General features: G+C 39.4%; 2 protein-coding genes across 2 annotated transcripts in view; both read left to right on the top strand.

Moving 5' to 3' along the window:
* The first annotated feature begins 13,137 nt into the window (after positions 1-13,137).
* Positions 13,138-14,927, top strand: LOC116665944 (zinc finger protein 83-like). The gene is given in 2 exon segments (XM_032487381.1): positions 13,138-13,510; positions 13,757-14,927. Coding segments are annotated over 2 exon segments (777 nt in total). The 3' UTR covers positions 14,161-14,927.
* A 2,264-nt stretch (positions 14,928-17,191) lies between these two features.
* LOC102508245 (zinc finger protein 677-like) overlaps positions 17,192-22,528 on the top strand; it is a 30,845-nt gene continuing 25,508 nt past the window's right edge. Inside the window, exons 1-2 of the mRNA XM_032487380.1 lie at positions 17,192-17,246; positions 18,221-18,341. Of these exons, the coding sequence (XP_032343271.1) occupies positions 17,192-17,246; positions 18,221-18,341 (176 nt within the window). The remainder of the gene's footprint in view (positions 17,247-18,220; positions 18,342-22,528) is intronic.

Genomic DNA, 22,528 nt, shown 5'->3' with positions numbered 1-22,528 from the left:
GGCAAGGACACGATCCAGGGTGCCTGGATCAGAGCCACTGTCTTGCTGAGAAGGGGCCTGTTTTAGGTGCAGCCAGGGGGGCTGCTGGAAGAATGAATGCCCCATGTGTGGGAAAGTCCACTGGGACTCTGGTATGCAAACGAGATGGCCACTCCAAGCGGGCCTATCCCCAGCCCTGGAGGGGGCTTGTGGCTTCCAAATCAATGACGGCTGAGAGGATTGAAGACTGACAGGGCCCAGGACCTCCCTCCACCCCCAGCTCCCACAGGACACCTGGTCATTTCTCCGGAGGAGCCTCGGGTAACCACGTGGCAAGTAAGAAGGTTGTTTTCTTACTAGATACAGGGGCTGCGTACTCTGTGCTGATTTCCCTGCACCCTTGTCCTCCCAGTCCTGTGTAATAACAGGGATCAATAAAAGGTCCCAAACCAAGCAGCTTGCTAGGAAATTAACTTCTACACGTCAGTTTCTGCACATGCCCGAGCGCCTCATCCCCTTGTTGGGGTGAGACTCGTTCATGAAATTCCAGGCAATAATCCAATTTGAAGACCCTTACAGGGAGGGAAGGCACCCACCAAGGAAAACAGCTGCCCTTGGCCACGGGAGTCTGCCTCAGTCCCAAGCCAGAGGAGGTCTCCCTTCCACCCCAAATCGTTTCTGAAGTAACACTGCTGTCTGGGACACTGACATCCCTGACAGAGCTAGTACTGTCAGGCTTACCTGCAAAAATGGGACCGCATGAGGCTGTAGGCAAGCCTCTTCAGATCAAAGGCTAAACTGAGGCCATAATTAGAGAATTTCTCAAATCCGGGGAGGATCCTGAAAAGTTTTTGTAAATAGATTGCCAAAATGGGAGGCCAAAAATGGGAGGCCACCAGCCTGACTAAACTGATCATAGCTGATATTCAGAGCCTGACTAATTTTTGGGGAGGTCTTCTCTTAAGCTAAGTGAGGAAAAACAAAACAGCCTTTGTTTAGTATAGCACAGGGAACTAACTATATTCAATACATTGTAACTTTAATGAAAAAGAATATGAATTTCTATGTATATACATGCATGACTGGAACACTGTGCTGTACACGAGAAACTAACACATTGTAACTGATCATACTTCAATGAAAAAAAAAGCCTGCCTTCATTTTGCAAATCTAATCTCTACAGGATCAGAGTATGGCTCTGAAAATAATACAAAGCCCACCAACATTTTACCACTCCCCAAACCTCCCTTGCATATCTTAAGAGACTTGTAAATATCTAGAAAAAATAAAAAACTTTTCCTGGCCTTAAGAGAATGAAGTCTTTCTAAGAAGAACTTGCTTTCTTATGCCTTTGAGATACAAGTGTTCTACCATGTCTTCTCCAGGAACCCTGATCTTGCCATCTTTTTAAGATACAAATTTCAAAAAGGGGTTAAATAATTTAGAACTTGACTTGTTAAGGACAAATAAAAATCTAGTCTCGTTTCCATAAATATTAGAAAAAAGTGTTAGTCTTCTAGATAGGCCAACTATGATTTGTTCCATCTGCCAAAAACCCAATTTAAATCCAAACTCTTTTGTAACTGATGGGTTTTACATTGTTGCACCCAATTAATTCATGGCTAAATTTTAGAATGGAAACTGAGGTCTCTGCTTTGTATATTTGTGTGTCATAGATGTATGGTATTACCAAAATTAATTTGTAAAATAGCTCTATTTAATTGGCTTAAGGGAAATTAATTGCTTATATAAATACTCAAAAATATAAAAGAAGCTGGCCAAAATGAAGTTAAGGTTCACAGTTATCTAAAGAACTTTCAGTACTAAATCAATATCTGGAATTAAAGGTAGCTTAAGCTTGTTGGTTTAATTAACATAGACATGTCTTTAGAGTCATCAGTGTCAAGTATAATACTTCTGTTGTACCTCGGCTTACTAGAGATCAAATAAGACCCTTTTATATCTTTTACAAATTTGTCAGCAAGGAAAGTAACCCAATGTAAAAAAAGTTTTCAAAAAAAGTAAACGTAAACAAAATAAGAGCTTTTGGGTAAACTTTATAGGAGCAATTATGTTTTGGAAAAGTCTGTTTAAAATAGTCTCTTGGGGGAAGGGTGTAGCTCAGTGGTAGACTGCCTGCTTAGCATACACAAGGTGATGAAATGAAAAAATAAACAAACCTAATTACCTCCCTCCAAAAAGAAAAAAATAAAAAATAAATTTAAAATAGTCTCTCCAAATTTTGGCACTTAAAACTCAGTTAAGTGAAAAAAAAAAACCATTTGGGTCATTTATAAAATATTGTAGCATTAATTGCTGGGCAGGTCTAAGTTTACCTACCTTTGCCTTCTTAGAAGAGAAAAATAAAACATGTTTCCAATCAAAAAAAGCTGGTATGACAACCAATTCACAATTGCTTGCTTTCTGGTCTTCACCAAAGATTAAGGTTTTTAAGGATTAAAATTATAATGTATATAATTAAAGCTACTAAAATAATAAGGAAAAAATCTTGGTATACAGCAGGAAAATCAGATGTGTGTTTTCAGCAAAAGAAGGTATAAGGAATGGAATTACGTTTTGAGGGAAACGATGGTTGGTTTTTTCTATAGCTGGTTGTTTCTGGATGGAAAAAATAAGGGACAAACTAATATGGATACAGAAAGTGATGGAAGATTTGTGGAAAAGGAATCCTGAGAAAAGAGCTTTGCACATGATCAGGATTGGTTAAATTTAGATTGATTTAAATAAGGAAATGGATTAGGGTGTTAAAAGTAAGCTAGTGCAAAACTGGAATTTGATTCTATTAAAAGGACAAAGTTTTCTTAAAATGTTAATTTGCTTTTGGTAACAGACTCTAAAGCTCTTTATCTCTTAAGTGACCTGTATTAGCCTCTAAAATATTTGTTATTTTGGTTTAATAAACAACTATTGTTTCACAGTGGCCTACAATTTTATCTGACCAAGTACTTAAAAACTTTCTAACAAGCTTCTCAAATACCAAATTTTAATTAAAGTTCTTTTGACTTCCAGCTAATGACTTTATTTTTTAATTGTTTTTTATTTATGTATTTATTTTACAATATCATTTTTTAAGTTGAAGTATAGTTGATGGACAATATTATGTCTAGGTATACAATATAGTGATGCACAATTTTTAAAGGTTATACCCATTCATAGTTATTGTAAAATGTTGGCTGTAATCCCCCTGCTGTACAATTCACCCTTGTAGCTTGTTTTCTACCTGATGGTTTGTACCTCTTAATCCTCCCCCTCCATCTTGCCCCTCCCCCTTCCCTCTCCCCACTGGTAACCACTAGTTCCTTCTGTACTTCTGTGAGTCTGTTTCTTTTCTGTTATATTCACTAGTTTGTTTTATTTTTTTAGATTCCACATGTAAATGATATCTTACAGTATTTGTCTTTCTCTTTCTGACTTATTTTCCTTAGCATAGTGCCCTGCAAGTCCTTCCATATTGTACACCGGAAACTAATATAACATTTTAAATCAACTGTACTTCAATTAAAAAGCAAACAACCAACCATCCAATTTAAAACATGGGCAGAAGAGCCGCACAGACATTTTTCCAAAAGAGGAAACGCAGTTGGCCAACAGGGGCATGAAAAGTTGCTCAACATCACTAATATCAGGGAAATGCAAATCAAGATCTCAATGAGATATCATCTCACACCTGTCAGAATGGCCATCATCAAAAAGAAGACAAATAACAAATGTTGGCAAAGGATATGGAGAAAAGGGAACCCTTGTACCCTATTGGTGGGAATGTGAATTGGTGCAGCCACTATGGAAAATAATAGGGAGGGTTCTCAAAAGCCTAAAAATAGAACCACCATATGGCCCAGCAAGTTCCACTCCCGGGCATATATCTGAGAAAAACAAAAACATTAATTAAAAAAGGTACATACACCCTGCTATTAACAGCAATATTTATAATTGCCAAGATATGGAAGCTGAATTCTTTTAGCTTTTGTTTATCTGTAAAGTTTTTGATTTGTCCATCAAATCTAAATGAGAGCCTTGCTGGATAGAGTATTCTTGGCTGTAAGTTTTTCCCTTTCTTCTCTTTAAATATATCATGTCACTCCCTTCTGGCCTGTAGAGTTTCTGCTGAAAAATCAGCTGATAACCTTATGGGAGTTCCCTTGTATATTATTTGTTGCTTTTCTCTTGCTGATATTAATATTTTCTCCTTGTTCTTAATTTTTGTCAATTTGATGACTATGTGCCTTGGTGTCTTGCTCTTTGGGTTGATCCTGTGTGGAACTCTGTGCTTCCAGGACTTGGGTGACTGTTTCCTTCCCCAAGTTGGGGAAGTTTTCAGTTATTTTTGGAGAGATCCAAAAATTTTCTCAGGTTCTTTCTCTCTCTATTCTCTTTCTCGGACCCCTATAATGTGAATATTAGAGCACTTCATGTTGTCCCAGGGTTCTCTTACATTATCCTCATTTCTTTTCATTCTTTTTTATTTTTTCTGTTCTGCAGTAGTGATTTCCACTAATCTGTCTTCTAACTCACTGATCCATTCTTCTGCCTCATTTAGTCTATTCTTGGTTCCTTCTAGTGTGTTATTCATTTCAGTGGGCAGTGGCCCAATTCCTGGGAATCCCAGCCCCTTCCCCAAAGTAGTTGGAATAATCTTCCCACTTGTTAGCATGTGAAGTTACTGAGCCCTTACAAAGGAACAACTCCCACACCTCGTGGCTACTCTTCATTCCTAGTGAGACAGACTGCACTCTCTATGGAGTGTGTAACTACAAACTGAAAACCTAACCCCCACACCTCCTAGCCTTTTTCTTGCCTTCTGAAACAGCCTACCCTCTGTCTATGGAGTATATATCTCTCTGAATAAATCTACTTTTACTCAGCTGTGACTTGCTCTTGAATTCTTTCCTGTGACAAGCCAAGGACCCACACTTGGCAGGGCACTTCTCAGGGGCCTAACTGAGACCTAGGACACAGCCATCCTCTTGCCCCGCATTCATTGTCCTGTATTGATACGAAGGTTAAAGTAAAAGAAACAGATCTAATATGGAGTCAGATTTGTTCTTCTCTATTACACAAATAAATGCCCTTATTAATATTGGAAGTTAATTATTATTTACATAGTAATAAAACCCAGTGTCTTCTGAAGACTATATGTTTTACAGGCTTTGTTACTGACACTTGACAGAACTCTTAGGAATAGAAAATTAAGAAAAGAGCTAAAATATATTACTATTTGAAAATAAAATGTACAAATTTCTAATTACCTTTGTAACAAACATAATCAGTTAGAAGTTACATTATGTTTAGTTATATATTTAAGTATAATTTCATAAACAAATTTTTACAAAAGATCCTTAAAAGTATTTCTCATAAGTGTTAATAGGCCAACTATTTTAAAGAATAATACAGGTTTTTCTTATTGTAGTAATTATTTCAATTAATGTAAGAATATTTTGCTGTGCACCTTCAATTTATACAGTGATGTATGTCAAGTACATCTCAATAACACTTGGGGAAAACATGGTTTTAAAAGGCAAATAAAACACTTCAGCCAAAAGAAAGATCAATGCAGTTGATAACCACTTTTAAAAATGTATTGCTCTTTTAAAATCAATGGTTAGTGACAGAAATTATGTTTTAGTCCTTCAGTCTCAGTCCCCAGTTTTTGTCCGTGAGTCTCTAGAACTGAGTAGAGTGTTGAGTTTGGCCTCCTGGCTGAATGAAGAATAGAGAGGAAAAGGTGTTGTGTAACGTGTCAGTAACAAATGGCTCATTCTATCCAGGGAGAGTTTGTATTTCTCATTCTAACTTGTCATACAAATTTCAGCTCTTATTTTAAGTGCTTAAATTAATTGTAATTTTAGAAAATATTCCTAGATCCACCACTGCCCACAGCAATCACATGGAGACCAAATTCCCAGCCACTGCATTGCTTGAGCTTCAGGAGAGGGACAAGCAAGCGTCGAGCTCCCAGAAACAGCTTTTCCTTTGTTTTTCTCGGATGGGGGTGGGCGTGGATTAGATTGATTGATTGACTGATTGAGATACTGCGGATTAAACCCAGGATCTCCTTAATGCTAAGCACGGGCTCTGCCACTGAGCAATAATCCCCACAAACAGATTTTTATTGTTAACAGTTTTCAACTTAGGAGGAAACATCTTAGTTTCTGATATAAATGGCCCCCACATCTATAAGCTTTTACCATAAAACCCTTCCAGTATGGAGAAGGAAATCAATCCCCTCTCCATACTAACCCCCTCCCTGGCTCACCAGACTAAGACCTGGGCTCCCTCGACCACCAGCCCCTGGCGGGCATCGCTCCGCCCACGCCCCACCCCGGAAGTCCCGCCTCTAGCTCCGGGCGAAAGTTTTCCCCGGAACCGGAAGCGGAGGTCGCTGACTGGCGGTCCCCCTATGGAGCGTGTTTCTCCTTTCTAGTATAAATCTGTACTGCGTGTTCCTGCTTAATCCATCCTCTGAATGTAGGAGTCACTGCGGATCTAAAATCCCAGCACCCGGCCCTCAGCCCACGTAAATCCAGACGGCACCGCTCCAGGTCGGGGATCTTTTCCTTCGCGTCTGAAACCGCTTTGAGGCTGGTCTCTGTCCTCGGCTTTTCTGCCTTCGGTCATCGAGACACCGCCTTTCCTGATATTTTCCTTCATAAAACCCAATACTCCCTCCGTCCCCCATGTAACGTCCTCTTCTCTGAGTTGGATTCGCGCCCCCAGCCTCGCCCTCTCGGCCCCTGGAGGGCAGCGCCGGCTGCCCCGCTCCCGTGAGGCCGCGTCCTCTCCCGGGTCCCGGGATTCTGGGGACCCCGGCCTCTCCTGAGACCCCCTCCCTCCCAGCCCGTCTGTCCTCGCGTCCTTTTCAGGCGGGTCCTTCTGCTCCGCGGGCCTCCCCTTCGTAATCAGCCCTTCCCCTGACTCCGCCTATCGGGAGGTGACCCGGATCTGCCTTGGGACACGCACTATTGTTCCGTCCCAAATTCCATGCCGCTGGAAAATGTGCTCTTTCTTTAGGCGGGCATCTTATTCAGGCGGCATCCCAGTAAATTCGTGAGCGAGGGGTTACAAGAGTTAGAACCATGGCCTTCAAAGCATGGTGGCCCTGGGAGACAGAGAACAGCTATTGACTTGAGCAGAGGAAGCGAGAGAAGGAGCAGGAAGGAGGCATAGCTACCTGTGATGGGAGGGTGAGGAGGAAGGGAGGGTGAAAGGATAAAAGAGATGTAACTCGGGGGGCAGACAGGGAGCAGAGGTGGAGGAAGAAACAGGCCAAAATACAAGGAGATACAGGGCAATCAGAAAGGTTGGGGGAAAGAGCAACAAGAGGGGAACAAGATACAGAGTGAGTCATGACCGGAATGAGGGAGGAAATAGAAGGGCAGCAGGAACAGCAGGAGAGTAGCGGGGAACAGAGTGACAGACAGAGAGAAGCAGGGAGACAGATAAACAGAATGAACTGGGAAAACATAGTAGTGTGGATCGAGCCGGCCAACTGGTTGCAGATGGGAGGTGAGTTGTTTGGATGTGGGTGATTAATTTGTGTCATATTGATTTGTGGCTTTAGAATGTGATAAATTTAAAGGTTGTTTGCTTAAATTATGCACCTCTGGCTAGATATTGAAAGACATGGTAATCATTATATTGAGGGAAATATTTGCACTCCTGTGAGCATTATGCATTGTTCACAACAGTCAGTCAAGATGTAGAATGAGTGAAAATGTCTGTTGACAAATGACTGCACGTAGAAAATTTATGTCAGCCATGAATTATGACATTACTATGTCAGAAGAAGAAAGATACTTGACATGGAAACTAGAAATGTGAAACTCATAGAGCCTTAGGGTATGAAGGTTGTCACAAGGGGTTGGGTGGAGGGGGAAATCTGGAGATGTTGGTCAAGGTTACAAACGTTCAGTCGAAAAATAAAATAGTACAGCATGTACACCTAATGTACAGCCTGCTGACTGTAGTTAATCACATAGTGTTACTACATACTTGGAATTTGTGGTGAGAATTAACCTTAAGTATTCTCACCACACAGAAGGAAAATGGTATTCATGAGTTGATGGGAGTATAAATTAATTTATTGTGATCATTATTACACAGTGTAGACATCTGTTGAATACTCACATTGTACACCTCATATGTACACTGTTGTTAAGCATCAGTTATATCTCAGTAAAGCTGGGAAAGAAAAACAAAGTGGGAGGTGTGCTGGGCTTGCTTCCTCTCAGTGGTGCTTGACCCAGGCTTCACAATAGATCTCTGAAGCATTTTGCGTATACATGTTTTGGATCCTCTGACCAGAGATTCACCTTTATATAGTCTGTGTGGTGTCCAACCTCAATGATACTTAAGGGACACAAGGTGATTCCAGTCTGGATCCCTCACTGAGCATCCTGACTCTGAGTCCTCCCATCCTGAGGGCTGGGGTCTGGGCTGAGGGGGAGGGGGCTCTGCTCTGCGTGGGGGTGGATCAGGGCCTGGTCTGTGACCTGAAGGGGCTGTCGGGTCCAGCTGAGGCGCACGCTGCTGCCATGTAGGGGAGGGGCTCACCAGGAGGGGAGAGTGATCTGAGGACAGTGTGGGGAAACTCCCTTGTTGGTCTGTGTGTGGAGTTTCCTATCCCGATTCCCTCCTGTGACAGTGGGCAGCAGAGGACTGTCTGTTCCACGTGGTGAGGTCTCCCCTGTGTGTATGTGTGTGGCTGTGGCACAGGGAGGGACGTGTTGTTTATAAGCATTAAATAGAATGTTTTCATTCAACTTTGAAGGTCGATCTCTGAAGACCCACGTTGTCTGAGGAAGAAGTCCAGAAGAGGAGGAAGAGAAACAAAAAGGAATCAGGAATGACTGTTTCTCAGGTAAAGTCATATTCTCAGTTCATTGGTTTTTCTTCCTAATTGAAGTATGGTCAGTTTACAATGTTGTTCAATTTCTGGTGTACAGCATAATGTTTCAATCATACATATACATACATATATTCTTTTCATATTCTTTTTGATTATAGGTTACTACAAGATACTGAATATAGTTCCCTCTCTATATAGTGTAATTTGTTATCTGTTTTATATATAGTAGTTGGTATCTGCAAATATCAAACTCCCAATTTATCCCTTTCCACTTCCTTCCCCCTGGTAACCATAAGTTTGTTTTCTATGTATGTGAGTCTGTTTCTCATTTGTGAATAGGTTTTGTCTTTTTTCTTTTTTCTTTTTTTTTTTGAAGGGAGGTAATTAGGTTTATTTGTTTATTTATTTATTTATTTATTTTTGGAGGAGGTACTGGGGATTGAACCCAGCACCTTGTGCGTGCTAAGCATGTGCTCTACCACTTGAGCTATACCCTCCCCACTGTGTCTTATTTTTGAATTCTACATATAAGTCATATGATATTTTTCTTTTTCTTTCTGGCTTACTTCACTTAGAATGATAACCCCCAGGTCCATCCATGTTGCTACAAATGACATTATTTTATTTTATTTTTTTATGGCTCAGTAGTATTCATTTGTATATGTGTATACCATATTAGTTGATTATTTTGTCTGTCCTTCTGAAATGCCTTTCTTGGGACTTGTTAATAGTTTCTGATTCTGAAGTATCCTGCCTGACACCTCTACATTCACAGTCACCCAGGACCCTCCCTCAGTGTCTGCCACCTCCACTTAGACTCCACCCCCATGACCCAGGTACCTGGAACTTGTGAAGTCTCCCCTGGGCATGGTTCTTGTCAGGACTTCACCCTAGTGGATTCAAACCACTGGTGTGTCAGTGCTGTTGGGCAGCAGGGAGAGTTTAGGGGGCCCATCTGGGTGCACTGTCTGCTCTCTGTAAACCAGGATAAGGAAGCTGCATGTGAAAATCAGACATTAATATGCACAATACCTGGTAAATTCTGGAAACAGAGCAATAAGGGGAAATTTGTTCTGACTTTTTTTTTTATTTTTTAAACTTTTTTTATTGATTTATAATCATTTTACAATGTTGTGTCAAATTCCAGTGTTCAGCACAAATTTTCAGTCATACATAGACATATACACACTCATTGTCACATTTTTTTCTCTGTGAGCTACCATAAGATTTTGTGTATATTTCCCTGTGCTACACAGTATAATCTTGTTTATCTATTCTACAATTTTGAAATCCCAGTCTATCCCTTCCCACCCTCTGCCCCCCTGGCAACCACAAGTCTGTATTCTATGTCTATGAGTCTTATTTCTGTCCTGTATTTACGCTTTGGGTTTTTTTGTTTGTTTGTTTGCTTTTGTTTTTCTTTTGTAGATTCCACATATGAGCGATCTCATATGGTATTTTTCTTTCTCTTTCTGGCTTACTTCACTTAGAATGACATTCTCCAGGACCATCCATGTTGCTGCAAATGGCATTATGTTGTCAGTTTTTATGGCTGAGTAGTATTCCATTGTATAAATATACCACTTCTTCTTTATCCAGTCATCTGTTGATGGATGTTTAGGCTGTTTCCATGTCTTGACTATTGTTAATAGTGCTGCTATGAACATTGGGGTGCACGTGTCATCCTGAAGTAGGGTTCCTTCTGGATATATGCCCAGGAGTGGGATTCCTGGGTCATATGGTAAGTCTATTCCTAGTCTTTTGAGGAATCTCCATACTGTTTTCCACAGTGGCTGTACCAAACTGCATTCCCACCAGCAGTGTAGGAGGGTTCCCCTTTCTCCACAGCCTCTCCAGCATTTGTCATTTGTGGATGTTTGAATGACGGCCATTCTGACTGGTGTGAGGTGATACCTCATTGTAGTTTTCATTTGCATTTCTCTGATAATTAGTGATACTGAGCATTTTTTCATGTGCCTTTTGATCAGTTTGTATGTCTTCCTTGGAGAATTGCTTGTTTAGGTCTTCTGCCCATTTTTGGATTGGGTTATTTATTTTTTTCTTATTGAGCTGTATGAGCTGCTTATATATTGTGGAGATCAAGCCTTTGTCGGTTTCATTTGCAAAAATTTTCTCCCATTTCGTAGGTTGTCTTTTTGTTTTACTTCTGGTTTCCTTTGCTGTGCAGAAGCTTGTAAGTTTCATTAGGTCCCATTTGTTTATTTTTGCTTTTATTTCTTCTAGGAGAAAATTTTTGAGATGTATGTCAGATAATGTTTTGCCTATGTTTTCCTCTAGGAGGTTTATTGTATCTTGTCTTATGTTTAACTCTTTGATCTATTTTGAGTTGATTTTTGTATATGGTGTAAGGGAGTGTTGTAACTTCACTGTTTTACGTGCTGCTGTCCAGTTTTCCCAACACCATTTGCTGAAGAGACTGTCTTTATTCCATTGTATAATCTTGCCTCCTTTGTCAAAGATTAGTTGATCAAAAGTTTGTGGGTTATTTCTGGGCTGTTCTGACTTTTTCTAAGAGAGTTGAAGCTAAGTAAGTGAGTCACTGAATTTAAAATCGTAACAATTGTGAGTGGAAAGCAAAGCTTAGAAAAAGACATCAGTGATAGAGAGTGTTTTATTCCATCATATGTTTTAAACTGTGAAATCAACTGAAATGTTTGAGAGTTGGAAATTTTTCATAGCACCTTCATCGCCTCCAATCCCCAGATTTTTTTCTTTTCACTGTGTTAGTTGTGTTCTTTGCCAAGCAGAAATTTTTACTTTTGATGCAGGGAAGGTTTCAGCCTCATTGTTTTGCACGTAAGTACCCAGTTGCCCAGCACCATTTGTTATGAGACTGTCTTTTTTCCACTCTGCAGTCTTAACGTCCTTGTCCGTACATTTCAAACAGATGCAAGGAGTATTTCTGAGCATTCTCTTCTCTTCCATTGGTTTATGTATCTGTGTTTATGCAGGTAACACACCATCTTGATTACTTTGTAGTATGTTTTGAAATTTAAAGCAAGGAGGCCTCCATCTTTCTTCTTCTTCAAGAGGGTTTTGGGTATTTGGGGTCTCTTGAGGTTCCCTATGACTTTTAGCGTGTTTTTCCTATTTCTGCAAAGTAGCCATTGGAATTTTGATAATGGTTCCATTGAATGTGTAGAAGAGTTTGGGTAGTTTGGCTGTTTTAAGAGCATTAAGACTTCCAGTCTGTGAGTACGGGTTGTCTGTCCATTTATGTGTATCTTTTTGGATTTCTTTTAGGAATGTTTAGCAGTTTTCAGTCTATAAGTCTTTCCCCTCCTGGGCGAATTTATTCCTAAATGTTACGTCCTTTTTTTTAATACTATACTAAATAGGATTCTTCTCTAATTTTCTGTTGACATTGTTTATTGTGTACGGAAATGCAGCTAATTTTTGCATGCTAATTTCGTATTATGCAACTTTTCTAAAATTGGTATTTGAAGTAGCAGTTTTCTTGTGGAATCTTTACAGTTTGTACATATAAAACCTTGTCATCTAATAAGGAAATTTTCCTTCTTTTTTAATTTGGGAGATTTTGGTTTTTTTTCTTGTTTCATTCCACTGGCAGGATTTGTAGTACTTTGTTGAACAGTAGTGCAGAGTACTTCTTTTCTAGCAAAGTAACCTTTTTTGGTGTGTTCCTGAAATTTTTAAGATCATGCTAGATAGTTTCATTAACTGGTATAAGCACTAGCTTGAGCGTCCTAGCCTGTGTTAAACATGAAACATTTATTTATGAGTTGTAATGAATAGGATACTTATAGTTGTATATATCTTGTAGCTATGTCTCAAATACATGTAGTCAAGAAATACAACGAAAAGCAAACACAGATAGAGAAGTACTCCAGACAGTGATGATGGAAAGTCATGAAAGGAGTGAGATGGAGCATTTATACCTCAGGAGCATCCAGGAAAATATATGTGACACAGAGTCTCAGCAGAGACATGAGGAAAGAAATTACAAAGGAATGTCTGTAGCATATAATGGAAATCTCAGTGATGAGAGAGATCACCATGGCATAAGTGGTCCGGGAATCAAGCCTATGGGAAATAAACTTGCATTAAGCTGTTGAGATGAGCCACATAATTTTAAAAATGAAGAGAAAATTGATTAATTTAATCAAGCTGACAAGCTTATCAACAATAGTGCCTCATTTTCACCATTTCTGGGAGTTTCTTATAGTGTCCAAAGCAACATTTCTAATATATATGAGAGTGATTTTATGCATCCCTCAATACTGACCGAAGATCAGAAAGCATACAGGGAAATGGTGTACAAATGTAACCAGTTTGGCAAAACCATTCTTCAAGGATCATACCTCAGTGGACATCAGATCGTCCATATAGCAGAGAAATTAGATAAACCTGATGTATGTCAAAGAGCCTTTAGTCAGAATTCATGTCTTACCATTAATTGGAGAACTCATAATGGAGAGAGACCTCACAAATGTAATTTGTGTGGCAGGGTCTTTAGTAATAAAACAACCCTTCGAAGTCACCAGAGAATTCATAGTGGAGAGGGACCTTACAGGTGTAATGAGTGTGGCAAGGTCTTTACTCAGAGAGGAAGCCTTGCATGCGATCATCGGATTCATTCTGGAGAGAGGCCTTATAAATGCAGTGAGTGGGGCAAGACCTTTTGTCAGGGTCCACATCTCAGGCAACGTCAACTAATCCATTCAGGAGAAAGACCATATAAATGTGATGTATGTGGGAAAGGCTTTCGTCAAAATTCATCCCTTGCAATTCATCAGAGGATTCATACTGGAGAGAAATGTTACAAAGGTGATGAGTGTGGTCAGACCTTTCATTACTGCTCAAAACTTTGTAGACATGAGATCATCCATACAGAAGAGAAATTATATAAATGTGATGTATATGGTAAAGTCTGTAGTCATAAAACAACCCTTGGAAGTCATCAGAGAATTCATACTGGAGTGAAACCTTACAAATATAATGAGTGTGGCAAGGTCTTTAGTCATAAAACAAGCCTTAGAAGTCATCACAGAGTTCATACTGGAGAGAAACTGTACAAATGTAATTAATGTGGCAAAGTCTTTAGTACAAAAACAAACCTTACCACTCATCAGAGAATTCATTCTGGAGAGAGACCTTATAAATGCAGTGAGTGTGGCAAAACCTTTCTTCAGCTCTCGCATCTCACACAACATCAACTAATTCATTTAGGAGAAAAACCATATAAATGTGATATATGTGGGAAAGGCTTTGGTCAAAATTCATGCCTTGCAAGTCATCAGAGAATTCATACTGGAGAGAAACCTTATAAATGATATCTTTAGTCATAAAGCAACCCTTGTCAGTCATAAAAGACTTCATACTAGAGAGAAGCACTTCAAAAGTAAGAGTGTTGAAAAGGCTTTACTGAGATCTCAACCCTCACTACACATCAGGGAATGAATGCAAACGGCAAACCATATCAATGTAATATACATGGGAAGGTAATCATTCAAAATTGACACTTGATCTGGGGTGATTCATTGTGTGGAGAAATGGACATGTCTTGGGTGTGGCAAAGCCTCTCTTAACCATCAGATAATCCATACTGGACAGAAATCATAGAAGTGTAATGAATGTCTCAATGTCTTCAGTTCAATATTCTTACCTCAGTGTCCACCAGCAACATTGTAAATCAGCTATGCTTCAATAAAAAAAAGAAAAGGTCCACCATGAATTCCTGCTAGAGAGGAAGGTTCCAAATACAATGTGTGTGGCAAATCCTTCATTGTACTTTGAAATCTAGCTTACAAAGAATCCCTATTGGTGAGGAACATAAAGTAAGAGTTTTAGCAGGTGTGCACATCTTAAGCTTCATTGGAAAAGTCGTACTGGAGGGAAATCGGATAAATGTGTTTAGTATGACCAGGCCTTTAGTCAGGGAATTCATTCACCAGAATTCATTCTAGAAATTACCTCACAAATGCCTTGAATGGGATAAATTCTTCCTCAGGGCTTACAGCTCACAAGTTATCCATATTGGACAGAAACATTACAGATATTCTGAATGTAGCAAAGCTTTTGGGTTGTGCCTTAAACTGAGGCTTCACCAAATAGGTCATACTTAGAAATGCAATCAGTATGGCAGCGTTTCAAAGTGCTCACTTGTAACTTGATATCAGAATACATATCCTGGGAAGAAACCACACAAATGTAATGTGTGTGGCAAGGATTTTACTGAAAGATCACAAGTTGGGGGACGTACTGGAGTGACACCTTACAAATGCAACAGGTGTGGCTAAACCTTTACCTTGAATTGAACTATCAGGCCAGAGCAGAAAGTCAGGATTGAAGAAAAGCCATGGTAACATACGGTAGAAACTTTATGCAATCTCACAGTGCAGTAGACTTCAGAATACACAGTTTTGCGAGAAACCACACAAAGCAATATGTGTGCTAAGGCTTGTACCTGAAGATCAAATTTGTGGAACATACAGAATTTATGTTGGAGAATAAGCTTTCCAATGGAGTGAAATTTGCAAAGTTTTCACTCATGTACCAACCCCTTTGGTGTAATGAGAGAACTTTGTAACTTAGATGATTGATTTCTTGAATATGTGTAAGCACATTTGACTGTCCTTTATGATTGGATTACTGCATTCCCTTGATTCTTATTTTGGGTTGGCTTTATTCCTTTGATAACTGTAACTTTAAAAAGCTAAAGCTCTAAACTGTTGTTAGAAATAATGAACAATATATATATGTAAATTTTAAAAATATATGTAATATATTGTATATATGTATAATATAGCGTATGTGCAGTCAGAAAAAAAAGTGTGTAAATTATTGTGTCCTAGTTAGCTCAGTCTCCAAAAGAGGACTTCACTGCTGGGTGCTCCAGAAAACAACTGACTAACCACCAAGGATGAAGCCTTGAAACAGAAAGGACAAAACCTGAAACTGAGTCCTGCTAAAACCAGCTTCCTCTGCTGAGTTTATGATTAGCCTCTCTATCCAAAACTTTTATTTCTTTTTTCCTCCCTCCCATGTTCCCCTCATGATTGAAGAATACCTAAGAAAATGGGAAATTAAACCCAAGCTGGACCCTGTGGGACCTTTTGGAGTCCAAAGTCCCCTCTATGTCCCCAGTTTCTTGTGTGCAGAAAAAAGGCTTTGCCTTCCAGGCCTCCCCTGAGTTCCAAAGAGCAGGCTCAACAATTAAGGATTAGAAGAACAGAGTCAGAGTACGCCTAGGCCCTCCATATGGATATAGGTAACAGTCTGAAGCATATCTTTTTGAGTTGTTCTGCAAAAACCAAGACCCCCCTCCAACCCCGATCAAGTGAGAATGAGGATGCTGGCTGAAAATAACCAGTGGAACCTGAGTGCTGGGAGTTCAGTTTTATCTGGGGCTTACTGAGGACTAAGGCCTGGGAGACAGCCACTGAGAGAGCTCTGAGTTACTGCTGGGAAGAGGTGGGGTGAGAGGTCTGCCTCACCCCATATGCTTTTGATGAAGGGAGTTTGTTCAGTGAAGCACACGTATTGGCAGAAGGTTGCTGCTATTCACTAGACGGTTGCTGTTTGTCAGGAGGAACAGATGTCTCCATCAGTGATTTTAGTACTAGTCTAGATATGAGAAGATGCAAGACATTGGGCTCATAAAATCAACATGACTAGTTAGAAATTCTGTTTAATACAGAGTAATCTGCCTCATGAATTTCACAAAGTTTATCGGAGTGACTGCATCTTCTAAAACTCTGATACATCTTTTTGCATGTGTGCTACACCAGGACATTGTGCTCATTTTATCTGAAAACACTTCAAATATGCGAATTTCCTTATCTAAACATCATCATATTTCAGTGGATTCCCATGTCTCTGTGGATGAAATATCTGACATGTAGGGATGGGATGAAACATTCTTTGTAGTAGATGTGATCTGACATTTATTGCCATAAAAATATTGAGGGTTGAAGTGAAGTTATTGCATATTTGGTAATCTAGTTTTACTTTCTTTAGGGTTGTCAACTGAAATTAAATCATACAACATGAAAGTTGAGAGTTAAATTTTATTTGGGGCCAAATGAGGACTATAGCCCCACAGATAGTATTTCAGATAGGTCTGAGGAACTGCTCTGAACAGGTAGCAGGGGGGTGTCAGTATCTGTGTGCTTTTGGTGGAGAGGTGCCTGCAGTCAAGCACACATCATTCCAGAAGTTTACTGCTAGTCACAGTGAGCAGATGGCTACATTAATGATTTTACTGATTTTCTAGAAATGCAGAGATGCCCAAATTTGGGCTTATCAAATCTTCTGAAAATATCTAACTATCCAAAGGCCTGTTCTGCAAGCTTTTTACAGATCATGGAGTGCCTCATTCCTGATCTGGATGCTGAATGCCTTTCAGGGTGTGTTGAAGGTCAGCAGCTGTTGTGGCTTGACATTTAATCCTTGTAGAGGTAGATGACAAGTGATAATTTTTAGTTGGCAGAGGTCATATTAAAGAGAATGTATCTTCCTACTAAATGGCTTTAGAAATACTAAAACTTAAATTTTCTTTAGGTGGAAATAAATTTCAATGTCTTCTGAAGAGTATATGTGTTACAGGCTTTGTTATCTTTCAGCAACAGAAACCAAAGAAAAGAGCTATAATATATTACAATTTGAAAATAAAAAGTGAAACTTTCTAATTACCCTTAGAACTTATATTTATACCCTTATATGTTTGTTCTACATATAATCAATTTAAAATTATAGTATGTTTAGTTATCATATACTTAAGTATAATTTCATGAACAAGTTTTGGTTGAAGACATTTAAACATAATTTTCACAAGTGTGGAATAGAGCCGAGTATTTTAAAGAATAGTGCAGTTCTCATAAACAGATTTTTTTTGTTTTTGTCGTTTCTCTTTTTATTATATCTATATGAGATGACGGATGCTTACTAAACTTATTGCGGTAATTATTTTAGTACATGTAACTCAGAACATTATGCTATATACATTCTAAACCCATACAGTGATATATGTCAAGTACATTTCATTGAAACTCCAGGGAAAAGATGGGTCAAAAAAAGCAGTAAAAAGAAAGAACAATGCAATTTGTAAGGATTTAAAAAAACATATTCTTAAAGCAATGAGTATTGGTACAAGCTATCACATGCGTTAGTTCTCCAGTCTCAGATCCCAGGTTTTGTCCCTGAGTCTCTGCAACTGACAGCGTGGCCTTCTGGCTAAATTAAGAATAGAAAGGAGAAGCTGTCTTGTAAGTGTCAATATGAAATGGCCCATTCTACTAGGGGAGAGTTTTGTATTTTTCATTATAGTTTATAATACAGAGACAAGTCTAGCCCTTTTTTCCTTAAACAGCCTTAAATGAATTCTACTTGCAGGAAATATTCTGGGATCCAACCACGGCCCCACGGCAACCACTTGGAGACCCACGGTCGCAGCCACTGGATTACTTGAGCCTCAGGAGCAAGATATCTTAGTTTCCAAGTTTAGCAGCCCACAGTACTGTGAGATTTTACCTTAAAACTGTTCCAGGGTCAAGACAAGGGGAAGCACCATCTGTGCACCCTCCCACCTCCGCCTGGGGATCCCTCCTTGCCCCACCCTTACCGGAAGGGCTCCGCCCAGGCCCCGCCCCAGAAGTCCCGCCTTTAAGTCCCCCGGCCGCAGTTTCTTCTGGAAAGAGTAGTGGGAAATGCCTAGAGAGGGCTACCCAGTGGAGCATGAGTTTCTTCTTTCTAGTATAAATCTGTGCTGCGCGGTCCCCCTTCCTCTGTCCTCAGGGTGTGGGAGTCACTGAGGAGCAAAAGCCCCATCACCCGGCCACGTTAAGTCCTGACGGCGCAGCCTCAGGTGCCACTGTGTGTGCGGGGGACATAGTGAGGCCAACCAAACAGAAATGGAGTTTGGAGCTGAGAAAGGTTTATTGGGAGGCTGAGTAAGGAGTAATACAGACAAAATTTCAGAGAACATTTTGTTTTTTACTATTTTTTAGTATTTTAACTTTAAAAGTATTTTTAGGTTTTTTGTTTGTGTTTAGTATTTTGTGTTGCAACTGAAGAAATCTTGAGATGCACTATGAAAGATATAAAAGAATTTGGAGTGTTTCCTTGGTTGATGTGGGGTTCTCACTGGGGCACATTTATCATTGGAAACATCTTTTATCTGCAGTGTTTGGAGATGACAGTGTGTGATCTGTGATCACTGGGAATGAAAGTATGGTGTTTCGCATCTAGGTGTTCCTTGGGTGCCTTTGTACATATTTTCCCCTTAGGCACGATTTAGTAGAGTTTGGGGTGTTTTCTGGTATTTTATAGCAGGATGAGTGGATATGGGTTTTATGGAGACTTTTGGATTCCATGAGCTTTTGTAAGTTCCCTTGAGTCTATAAGGGAAGTTATGAGCACTAAGCTTCAAATGGCAGAAGGTTTTCATTAGAGGGACTCTGCTAGGTGTGTCTGTGCACCCAGTTTCAGAGGGGCCATTGAGTTCTTTGATGCAGGGAAAGATTGTTCCAAGAATCAGAGGACAAGCAACACCATAGGGATCTGCAGTCCAGAGGCTCATATACTTGGGAAGATGTAGGTGCTACTTTCTTGCTGCCAAGTCATTACTGGTTCCTCTCCTTTCCTTAGCTGTCTCAAAATGTGCACGTGTGCACAGAAACACCCACATACACTCGCACACATGCGCAATACAGAGAAAAGGGAACCCTTGTGCTTTGTTCTTGGGAATGTAAATGGTACACACTTGTGAAAGTGCTCTCTCGCCTCACTGGAAGGGCCTCTGTCTCACTGGAAGGGTACTGTTGACTAACCTTTGTGATTTCACACTCTGGGGAGGAGGCTCCTGGATCCGCCCGTTGCAGCTAAAGAAGGCATCGAACACTGACTGGACCTGCACAGGGCCTGGCGACCTGAACGTAAAGCTCACTAGGGTCTGAGGCAGATGACATCTGAGGCTGGTAGCTCTCCCGAGATGTCTGGACCAGGCCTGCATAACTTTCTTTCAATGCCACCTCTTATCTTGTTTTCTCTGTCCCTTCCATGGAAGGACAGTGCTCTGGTTTATAATTCCCAAGCCCTTGTGAAAGCAGGGAAACCTGATTCCTGGATTTGCTACCAGAAACCTCAGTCTACCCAAGAAGCAGTGGCCGTTGTTTCACCCTGTAAGTAATTTCACTGGGGGTCCCAGTTGCTGTTGTGTGTCTAAATTTTTCCAAGGAGCTGTTGTATTTATTCGTTTTGAATTAATTCTGAAATTATAATCCTGAAGCATTTTAAGATTCAAACTTTGCTAGCACTTGGATCAATCTCCAAGAACCCCTTCAATGAGGATTTTATTCAAGCATATTACCAGCAGGCATGGGTTGGTTAGGGTCTCAGACCTCCAGTCTTTTCCACGTGCTCAGACCATGGCTAAAGAATTATTTCTCTTTGCTATATAGTATCAGCCATTGGGTTACTTTTCCAGACATGTCCACCTACCAGATTCCTGATACATCTAACTATACGGAATGGCTCAGTCTGAAACAGGAAATATTCACTTGACTCCTTTCTGCTGCCAAACTTGAGCTCCATATAGCAATCCTAATAGCCAAAGCTTGTGTGTGAGGGAGGAAGCAGACCCTGAGATCTGTGACCTCATCTCCCCAAAGTTTTTTTTTTAGCAGTTCTTTTACTATTTTATTTTATTTCTTAATTGAAGTATAGTCAGTTCCAATGTGTCAATTTCTGGTGTACAACATAATGTCCCAGTCATGCATATACATACATTTATTCATTTTCATTGAAGGTTATTACAAGATAGTGAATATAGTTCCCTGTGTTGTTTATCTATTTTTATATATAGTGGTTAACCTTTGCAAATCTCAAACTCCCAAATTTATCCCTTCCCACCTCTTTTCCCCCCAGTAGCCATAAAATTGTTTACTATGTCTGCGAGTCCCAAAGAATTTCAATCATCGTTTCACTTTGAGTGGCAATGGCAGTTCACCCTTGAGAATAGGAACTGGGAATTGCTTTGAAAAAAATTACTTTCCTGAAGCTATTGGGAATTTCTAGTAAGCATATCCAAAAGGGGGAAACTCTTCCTTTTCCATTATTCCTGGAGGCAGACAGAGTTTCACGTGGAGGAAGGAGAAAATACTGGGGTCTGAGCCAGGGAGGACTTGCAGAGAAGCACACATGTCTCAGTGGCTTCTCTGCATCCCTGAGAACTTCTTTTACTCCAGATCTAATTCCTTCTGAAATCTCTGAGGATTCCTGAAATACCATCATTGTATAATTTATGGGCAAAGAAACAGAATCACACCATCAGGGGTTTTCAATTTTTAAAATTTTCAATCAGTTCAAGGAATTTTTAATTTTTAAAAAATACAAAAGAAGGAGCATGATGTCAGTAATTGAGATTAGAAAATATATGCCCCTTTTCTCCAACTCAATACAAATCAGCTGGGAAGCCTAGATGAAATGGACATTTTCTAGGAAAATATATTTTACCAGTATTGACTTCAGTAGAGATAGGAGTCTAAACAGACCAATATCCATGGGGGAGACGGAGAATTTTGTGAGTTCCACACAAATAAAAGCACCAGGATCAAGTTAACAGGCAGATTCGTCCATTCTCTTAAAGAACAGATAAACCAGTGCTGTTTACTCAGTTTAAGCATTAAAGCGGAAGTAAAATTTCCAAATCATCTATATAAATCAAATAAAATACTGAAATGTCCTAAAGGCTGTACCAAAAAGAATAGTAAAGAAAGGTCTCACATCTGCCTACAGATGGCAACATCTAAAATAAAATATAGGAAAATAATAGATGATGACAATGTGAATTTTATGTCTGGAATTCAAGCATAATTCAGTCTATTAATATTCGGTCATCGTATTTATGGAGATAAAGAGAAATCAGGGAATCTTACTCATAGTTACAAAAACATCTATTTGCAGGATTTCAACATGTATATGTTAACTTAAAACAACATTAGGAATCAATGCATTTTTTTCTAACATGTCAAAATGAAGTTTTTACCTTGCTCTTTGGGAAGCACTAAAAATATTCTACTAAGGTCAGAAAACCCACACTAAAAAAAGCATATGATCAATCTCATTGTGTTGGAGGTTTAGCCAGGGCAATTAAAAATGGCATGAGAATTGGAAAGAAAGATATAAAACTATGTTTGCAGGTGATGCAGTCATACATCTGGAAGCACAAAGGAATTGACAGAAAATCTACAAAAAATAAATCAGGAAGCTCAATATAAACATAAAAACAATAGCTCTCATAGGTACAAAAACCATTTACAAGATAATAGTGTGAGGAACTATAAATAGAAATGTACAACCTGAAATTAAATAAAATAATTGGGAATAAATCTAACAAACACTTGTAAAACCTGTGTGAGGAAAACTAAAACATCCCTGAAATATATGAAAGTAGTTATAAACAAATGGAAATTGACATCATGTTCTTGGGTAGAAAAACAGTATTATAAACTTAATCTGTTCTGGATATAGACACTCAGTTTCTGAAGCTAGCAATGTTTTGGGAAAATCTTACAGGACAAAGAACAAGTAAGAATAGCCACAAAAGGGAAACAAAAAGAGGGTGGCTGTCGGTAGGAGACATGTTTATTCATAACTGATAGTTTCGTGAAGCTAAAAATTCAGGAATATGCAACAGTGCAT

Source organism: Camelus ferus, chromosome 9 (assembly GCF_009834535.1).
Source record: "Camelus ferus isolate YT-003-E chromosome 9, BCGSAC_Cfer_1.0, whole genome shotgun sequence".
Taxonomy (NCBI): domain Eukaryota; kingdom Metazoa; phylum Chordata; class Mammalia; order Artiodactyla; family Camelidae; genus Camelus; species Camelus ferus.
Note: the sequence above shows the minus strand (reverse complement) of the source record. Positions and strands in the feature narration are given on the sequence as shown.